A 9,333-nucleotide genomic window follows, 5' to 3' on the forward strand; every position below is an offset into this window, starting at 1 on the left:
ATCTATTTAAATTTGAATATATCCCATTTTACTTGGTAGCATAAAGAAATTAAAAATGGTATGATTACTGTAGAATTGTAAGTAAAATTGGGGAAAGAGTTTATATTGTGAAAAAACGTCTTAACACGTGGTCCTCAGTCCTTCCTCCATTTTATACTGCTGTATTTCAATTTGTACATTTTCTGACACTAAAGTGAAAAATATTTCAGATCACCATAATTCATGAATAAAAAATGATGAATGAGTAAACAATATGAACAAAATAAAACAATTTCACTCAATTTCTTGGATAAAGATATATCGATCGCCTTTATTGCACACACAAAAAGCCCCCGGCCCAAAATATTGCAATATTTCTGATCATGTTACACACAAGATCCTCCCTGAAAGCTACAAACTTAAGAGAATATCAGAAATGCTTCCCCATATTTCTGAAATAGATACAGAAACAGCAATATCATGAAGTCAACAATACAGTTACAACTATGTTACCAAACAACTTGACTGTTAATTGTCAGCGCACCCAGATAAAGCTCTGCCAGCTTTAAAACACAGGTATAGTAGAACCCATGTCACCCAAAACACATTGATCAACAGGAATCCATTTTTATCTTTAACCACTTGTCCTCATGTCTCCAACGAAGGTTTGGGAAAACTCAGCGCCGCCACTTATCTGTGGGGGAAAATAGATATATGACCTGTTTAATTGAAGGCGTCTTCACCAAACAAAATTAACAAATACATATAAACATTCATTGGACTGTGACTTTCATGAGGATGAAGAACTGGAAGGAAACTTTTTTTTTTTACCTCTGGTGATCTCAAAGCATCTCTCACAGTGCACCGTGTGTTTGTAGATCCACAGGCTGTCCCCAGCTCTCATATGACCCAGAGTGTTCTTACACACCTGACACTGCCAAACACAAAGAAACACTCGTATGAGGGAAGAGACGCACGCTGAGCAGTCAGCTGCACAGCTGCATTCCACACAGGAGACATTGTGCCTTTTACTCCACTGCATTTATCTGACAGCTGTGGTCACTTGTTACCTTGCAGATTAAAGCCTCTAAACATCCTTACATGTGTTTTCAATGGCTTATTAGACTTTTAGTTTAGGTTCACTGTAAGTAAGGTTATTTCATGAAGGGCGACAGAAGTGAAAACTCCTTTGTAGTTGGATTTTGGGTTTGTGGGGACAGGATGCATTTTTACTGATTTAACTACAGACAGTGTAAGTATTTGCTGTACAATAGCTTGAGCAGCTACAGCAGTAAGATGCTACCTACACTTTAATGCATTAGCGGTAACAAATCAATAATTTACTTTTTTTTAAAATTATTATTCTTGTGTAGTTTTACTTAAGTAATGCATCTGAATACTTCTTTTTCATCCACAGCTTTTGTGGAAGGAGAGACTAAGCTAATCTGCTCACTTTAAAGCAGGAAGCGTGGCAGTTGATCTTCACGTCATCCAGGACCATCTTGGCATCACCGGTGAAGGGCTTACGGCAGGAGGTGCACAGGTCTTTCTCAAGCACCGTCCTGTATGGAACAGAAGTTGATTACAGTATATTAAAAGAACATTGTCATATACTCTACATTCATTAGGAGTTGTAAAGTACTTTTCCCAAGACCAAGAGAGAATGATGTCACACTTTTCCTACCTCTCAGGAGCTGCATAAACACTCTTAATGGAGGAGGTAGTGTAGACTGGATCTGTCAGGATATCATCTGACCTGCATTGAGAGTTACACAGTTATCAGTTTCTACAAGTGACAGAATCTTGCATTACTTTCACGTCATGTTTGTGCACCAATATCAAACCCAGCCATATTTAATATCATCAGATACCTGCTGTTCCTGTATGATGACGTGGTGTAGACAGTGGGACTGGTGACACTGCTGTACTCATAACTGTACAAAATAAAAAGGAACCACACATCACATCACATGAGAATATTTCTCCCTTATTTTACACTCAGAGCTCATGAAAAGAAAAATCATTATGTCTTAGTTTGCTCTGCTTCCTACCTGGAGTTTGGTCTGGAGTAAGAGTAGGGTTTACGGTCGCTGTTGTAGTCCTCACTGTGTGTGTTCAAACACACAACAGATTAGAGGTAATAGAAAGACTGCAGCCGCATTTTCATCTGGTTGGATAGACCGAGACACCCCTGCAAGAGGTGTGTGCTTGAGTGTGAGAGATGTGGATAACAGTTAAATGATTACCTGGGCGTGGTGCTGATGGTGTAGGAGGTGGTGCGAGTGGAGGGAACATCATCAGTGTACGAGCTGTAGCTGTGTGGCCAAGAGGCACAGGAATGAGTTGGACATGCTGGCAACTGAACATTTCTGCTTTATTTATGTATTTATTTGGATGTTTATTATAGTTCAGATATCATGTTATATATAATTCTAATCACAAATAGTATTTTTGTTAGACATTTTCACTATGAAGCCTGTTAAAAATAACAACATGCCCGTCCGCCTCAGCTGTACTTTGCTTTTATTACTAATTAGCGAATGTTATCATGCAAACACACTAGATCATAATTGTGAACATGGTAACATTACACATGCTTAGCATTAGCATATTAGCTTTGTCATCCAGAGCATTTTTGGCATGCTGACGTTAGCATTTAGCTCAAAGCACCATTGTGCCAAAGTCAGACCTGCCAAATCTGCCCAATACATTCAGCACAAAAAAAAAAAAAAAAAATAGTGAAAGACAAGTCAGGCCTAAACCTTTAAAAGCTAAAAAGTAGCCTTGGCCTGCAAATTTTAAAAATGCTCTTGATTAGATAGTATTTTTGTGTACATTATATAATCTGTAGATAGCTAAAATTACTCATTTGTTGGATTTCACAACAGGACTATCATGCTGTTCATACACACATTCCAACACAAAGTATTTTCTCTGTAAATAGACAATGTTCTTCAGGAGGCGTCTTAACCTCATATTATCCTAACTGCCTCTTTTAAAGGTCTGTATTGCCCAGTAATCAGCATGTTTACCTGCTGGTTCTTTTAGTTGAAGTTGGTGATGCCAGAGTTGGGCTTTCTCCTCTAAATGGCACAAAAGACAAAGCCAAAAGAAACTGGGTTAACTATACTGTACATGCAAAGCACTATTGCACAATCTGAGCCAGATTTCTTTCCAGCACTCACCCTTTGCTGCTGTCCACTGTGACTGTCTCTTTCTTTGTGATGCTGGAACTGCTGAGACAATGACAATGTGATGTTTGACTGGCAGGATAATGACACGGTTGTATGTCTTGTTAAAAGTCATTCACTGAGACGTCTCACCTCACAGGAGAAGACAGATTAGACGTAATGGATTTGGGCAGGAGGGTGTCATACAGGTCATCCTCAGCCCTGCAAACACAGCAATATTATGAATATCTGGTGCTTATGAGTGCAATCCTTCTTTTTTAAAATATATTTCTGTTTTAAAAAAAGATTGATATTGGTTTATCTTACGTAGAGGAAGTCCTTGTCGTGGTTATAGTCTTGATACCATCTCTGAATAAATAAAACATGACAAAATGTTGTCATGTGACTGTCTGGCATGCAATGTCACTGTCACTGTGTAAAAGTTGTCCTGCGGTAACTCACCCATCAGTGCTGCTTTTCACTGTCACAGTCTCAGTACTGGAGACAGTTGTTTTGCTGTCAAGAGGAAAACATACTTTATTACAGCACATACTTACTGATCATCCTTATAATTTGCTATCTAGGCTCAATGAATGAAAATATCACCTGTCTGTGGTTGACGAATCATCTCTGACAGACGAGGGGATGAGTGTGTCGAACAGCTTGTCCTCCGCTCTGCACAGCAATACAGTGGGTGCTTTTATTGCTATGAATTCACGGCTTTCAATTAAACTTTTTTTTTTTTCTAAAAAAATGCATTATTTTCGAAAAACAAAACAGAACAAAAAAAAGCAATACTGATAACATTATTGCTTTATTCTAGCTCTCTATTGTTATCCTAGCATATCCTAGAGGCATACTGAGGGGGGCACCAGGCACTGGAAGACCACACTATACACTCAAACACCAGACAGACACCAACAGGCCATCTGGGCCTCCAATCAGCCTACATGTCTCTGGAGGTGGGGATGAAAATTTGTTATGTAAGGGCTCTGTGACATTGTAGTATATATAGTTTATTGTTGAAGTCATAGTTTCAAAGGATAAGGCCAGCATTAGTCTAGATTTTGCTCTTCAGCAACAAATCACATGACACCAACAATATTTTAGTTCACTTCTCAGTAAGTATAACTTCCCAGCCCTGTCTACTCAGCCCCAAGCCATTGGACCCTGCTGAAAATGTAAATATTCATATATATTTAATTTGTTTTAAAAAGGCTCAGTAATAATTATATAATAATTTCCTTAATCAGCTGGGCACTGTAGGTTTTAGTAAACATTACTCAAAAAGGGTAAATGGTGCATTTGTTGGGGACTATTTTCAGTGGTGGACTAATACACATTTGGTACTATACTGTGTATTTATGGCAGCAGGAGGTTTTATGTGGGATTAGAGGCCTTAGCTATTTTACTTTCATCAACTTGCTTACATACTTTATATCCACAATGAAACTCACTTAGTGTCAGCGCTGCTTTGCATCGGCACAGTCTCAGTAGGGGAGAAAGCTGTTTTGCTGTGAAGAAGAAAACATATTTTATTATAGTGTATAATTACTGATTGCCTGGTGTCGTGATCAATACAAATCATTTTCTTGGCTCAGTGAATGAAAATATCACCTCTCTGTGGTTGACGAATCATCTCTGACAGACGAGGGGATGAGTGTGTCGTACAGTTTGTCCTCCGCACTGCTCACAAATACAAGTTAGATTAAAATTAAATTCTACTATGATTAAATACAGAATTTTCGATAATCCAACAATATCTTATCACATATATCCAATATAAGACAATATCTTACTCTGTATTGGTGGGAGCAGTCTCAGTCACTTTGATTGGTTTGGTGGGAGAGTATTGCGAGTATTGCGCCCTGTGCGAAAATCACAAATACATTAATGTGATAAAAGTAAAAGCAGCAGTAACACAGAATGGAAATACTCTTACTTTCAAACCTCTGCTTCACTAAACATGTATAGATATTGGAAAAACTATACATGAAAAGCATGAAAAGTAGAAGTACTTACTAAGCGACATGCTCTCTGTCAGTGTCATATCATATATATTACACCACTGGATAATCATTGCTGATGTATTTACATGTATTAACTATATAATACTGGTGCTGATGCATCAGAATCAACAGTCTAACTATGTGATATGATGATATAACACAGGGGCCATTTTCCTGCAGCATGTGTACTTACTTTTGATACTTCAAGTACATTTTTGAATGTATTGCTTTGTTTGTTAGTGTAGTATTTTTACACAGTACTGGTATGTAAGGAAAGAACTGGTGCTTAAAGAGTTCTGAGTGGTAGTATTTTTTTACCCTTTGCTTGAAGACTTGACCCGCTCAGTGAACGTCTTGGTGGGAGAAGAACTCACAGGGGATCTGCGAGAAAACCCATTTGTCATTAAAGTGACACAGACTCAATGTATGATAAGATGATAACATATTGATGCAGTGATATTCTCTACTTTATGGTTTGGGTGGTGGTGACAGGGGTCCCAGTGGTTCCATTCTTGGTGACCGGACTGGGTGTGGTGCTAAAGGAGGATTAATACAGATCAAATTAATAAATGCTGAGGCGTAGTATTTTCCTTTGTTGGTTTGTTGCAAATATTTGATGTATATCTCATTTTAGGTTCCTCCGTGTCAGTAGTCTTGGATGTGGTGACATGATAAAGAGAAAATTTACATACGTCTTGGGAGAAACTGGTTTCGGGCTTGAGTATGTGCTGCAAAGAAGAGGCAGATTATTGAGACAATTTCCTACAAATGTCACTAAGATATTGTTGCATTTCCTGTGCCATTATGGATATGCACCTTTTGGTGTAGGAGGGTGTCGTCTTGCTGGAAGGGAGGGTGCTGCCAATAGAAGAGTAGCATTAGTAAGCTACAGTGTCTTGACTTGGTTGAAGAATTAGTCAAGATTAAAGAGCGAAATCATCACAGTTCTGTACTGTGTGTCTGCAGAGGACAAAACTATTATACTGCATAAAAACAGTACCAACCTGGTCTTCGGTTCATCAAGACCTCCACTGAATCTGCAGTGACACAAATCACAGTCAAATGTCAGATTTGTATTTTTATTTTTAAGAGATATCAATTCATAAATTTGAGAGAGAACAGAGGGTTAATAAAAATTGTACCTTTTGGTGAGAGCCTGCACTGATGTTGATGTGCGTTGTGCTGGTTTGGTGGTACTTGCTTGTTCAGCCTCTGGACTATGAGCAATAGACAATATATTACAATAAGTAAATGGATTAATGACTCGGACTATTATTGCATTACACCCAGTTGTCACAGTAAACAATAGTTTCCCAACATTTTGTCCTTAATTTGAGGAAAAATTGAAAGGTTTGCCTTACCTCTGAAGATTTTCACTGGATTTGTGGTGGCTTAGAACAAATTTGCCAAAGTTTGGGTCGCGGCTGGAGGAGGGAAAAAGAAAACAAGATTAATTCAATACAACACTACAAGAGATGACTCAACGCTGCGTCTTGCAAAAGGAATGCAGAAGGAGGCTTTTTTTAAACTGAGGGTAAACTGAGATATGAATTACAAGTCACAGTTGTGGCATTTCCTCGATGTGTATGCATGTAAGCTGCTTTGTGTTTCGACCATTACGTTTAGATGACTTACTCGATGTCTTCTTCCTCATCATCCGTTTTTCTGATCCAGCTGTTGTCTTTCAGGAGATTGGTCTTGGTGCTCTTGGCTGCAAACACAACACAGGAAAACCTGAGTGCCTCCAGTTCACACATTCAAAGCAGCAGTTACACATCATTTAACCAGGCAGAGACTTAACTTAGTACAACACAGCCTTTGAAATATGCGCTAATTAACATCTCTGTTCATTTAATAATTACATTCTGTCTATTTTTTTGTGTAAATTTTGATCCTGTGCATTTCTTTATGCGCACAAACCTTTGTAGCACAGCCTCAGGAGTATGCTATTAATTTGTTATGCCTTTTATCTTTTTTACAACTTTTTTTTTTTTAACTTATTTTTTCGTATTATTTCATTTCTCTTTGTGCATTAGTCAAATCGTTTTACAGTCTGCATTTGTACTGTCTTATCATCAGCTTGGCCTGTCATCTGTAAAGCACTTTGAATCGCACTTATCAGAGGATTGGTCTGCCTCTGCTGCTCATATGCAAAGATTAAAAGGTTTTTATTTGTCACATGCTCAAACAATACTGTATGTGCACTGAAATGCAAGGCTGGAATACTCTTATGGCTGTGCTGAAAGATTAGTGTGCAATAAATAATAATGATTAGAACAAGGGGAAATAAGAACTAGAGATGAAAAGAAATCTATAAATATATGCAGTCTAACACAAGTATTACTAAACTGAATGAACATTCTGAGACAAATTTAAGCTTTGAATATCAAATCTGTTTTCTCAAATATCAGCACTACAAGAAATGTTATTCATACTATTTTATTATTTGACATATGATACTTACAGGCTGAATACCTGCTCATTTTGTAATTTCACCTGCAAGTATGAAAGAAGAAACAAAAAACAGCATACATAAAAATGACGCTACAGTTGATTAGCCACTAGATGGCGCTTTAGGCTGAGACCTTTCATACAGTACTACAGTGTGCTGAAGTCCACTCCAAAAGCTGAGTAATCACTGCTTTTCACATGCATTGTATCCTATGTCCTCCTCATACATTCTCATCAGGTTGGTTTTGTCAGTGTGTGTGAAGAAAATCAACTCTGCTCAACCCCAGACTCACTGATTAAGCCCTGAACTGGTTTGTCTTGATCTGTACTGACAAGACACACCTACCCCCTATAACACACCTTCTCCAAACACGCCATTGTCAGCAAAACAGAGGGGCGTACCGGCAACATGCCATGAGCTATTGATGATAAAGACTGTGCCCTTTCAACGACATGCGCGCTCCGGCACAAGTGCTTCCATATCAGAAACCTTAAGGCAGATGTCCAGAGCTGTGAGGGAAGTTATGATGGTAAATGCAACATTTGTCCAGTTATCGGGCACACAATGAGTGCTATTAGTCTCAAAAACAGTGTGTTTGGTGATGGGTTTGTCTGCATTATTTTGGCCTGTATGGAGTAGATTGAGGTAAAGCACTGAAACAGAACTTGTTTGGAGTTTTCTGTTGAGATTGTTGATGATTGTCAAAAATCAAATTGTTCAAGATAGATTAAGCAGAATCTCTTGTTTCTGTGTCTTGGTTCTGTGTTTTTGAGCCTTGTAAGACTGCAAGAGTTCAAAAAATTGCTCTTTAGGATTATATATTAATAATCAAAATGTATTGCCCAAGAGCACACTGCCTCTGATATCAGTTCTTATTTGTATTTCTAAAGGACACAGGCATTTCATTACAATAATAAGCTGTAGCAGATCTAGTTTGGCAGCATGGACTGAAAACTCTGCAAGGCAGACAGTGCTGTTCCAACAGGTTAGCTCTCAGAGATGCAAATTACTCATGTTTGTTACACCCTTAAATAATCCTACTTAACCATATGTTTTTGCTTCTCTTTTTCCAGAACCGTTGTACCTTAGCACAAAGCATCTTGTCTCAGCGTACTCAGTATCACACATAAAACCATTCCATTTCTGTCCAAGCACATGAATCATTACATGAAAATATTAACGTAAACTGCAACCTGACAAAGGACTGGGAAAGAGACAGGGTACGTACCTCCACAGAAAGCTCTGCGACTTCTTGTAAAGATAAGGTAAACTCTCAAGCTCAGGTCTTAACCCCTGTCTGTACGTTCAAATCACACCCTTGTCATTCCCTCTGCTTTTAACCTTAAAGGAGGAGATTCCAAGGCCACCCAAAGGCGTGGCGTCAGACAACAATCAAAGAACAGTCCTACTCTCTCTCTCACTAGATTTTTCTCTGTCAACAGCAGTCGTACCTTATTCATAATTGTTCTGCTATTTGAAGGTTGGAAAAAATGGAATTGGGTGGAGGTGCTGAAGGACCTGCAATTCAACTTAGGTGTCAAGGCAGCACAGCTGCGAAGTGGGTGTGGGATTTGTACTTCTTTATCCTACAGTAGCACTGAACCTAATGTAATATGATTTAATGGAGATCTCAATTTTTAAAGAGTTTAGGCACAATCACTGTGACATAATGCAAGTAGAACTGTAATATATCTCTATAGATCTTTGGTGGAGATACATGATT

General features: G+C 38.4%; 1 protein-coding gene across 2 annotated transcripts; it reads right to left on the reverse strand.

Annotated features, from left to right (window-relative positions):
- Positions 1-311: 311 nt before the first annotated feature.
- Positions 312-8,911, reverse strand: scel (sciellin). 2 transcript variants are annotated; one of them, XM_076747202.1, is made up of 26 exons: positions 8,839-8,911; positions 7,623-7,654; positions 6,794-6,869; positions 6,520-6,582; positions 6,301-6,375; positions 6,163-6,195; positions 5,975-6,016; positions 5,851-5,886; positions 5,626-5,694; positions 5,477-5,539; positions 4,949-5,017; positions 4,767-4,835; positions 4,607-4,663; positions 3,756-3,824; positions 3,612-3,665; positions 3,477-3,518; positions 3,303-3,371; positions 3,165-3,212; positions 3,012-3,062; positions 2,226-2,294; positions 2,031-2,084; positions 1,851-1,913; positions 1,664-1,735; positions 1,433-1,541; positions 811-913; positions 312-673 (listed from the first exon to the last, which is right to left on the reverse strand). In XM_076747202.1, exons 2-26 carry the CDS (start codon positions 7,639-7,641, stop codon positions 657-659), a joined length of 1,491 nt encoding a protein of 496 aa, XP_076603317.1. In that variant the 5' UTR covers positions 7,642-7,654; positions 8,839-8,911; the 3' UTR covers positions 312-656. The 2 variants fall into 2 exon arrangements, with proteins under 2 accessions (XP_076603317.1, XP_076603316.1); XM_076747201.1 differs by having other exon boundaries at positions 3,165-3,215.
- Positions 8,912-9,333: the final 422 nt, after the last annotated feature.

The sequence above is a fragment of the Chaetodon auriga genome, chromosome 13 (genome assembly GCF_051107435.1).
Source record: "Chaetodon auriga isolate fChaAug3 chromosome 13, fChaAug3.hap1, whole genome shotgun sequence".
NCBI lineage: Eukaryota > Metazoa > Chordata > Actinopteri > Chaetodontiformes > Chaetodontidae > Chaetodon > Chaetodon auriga.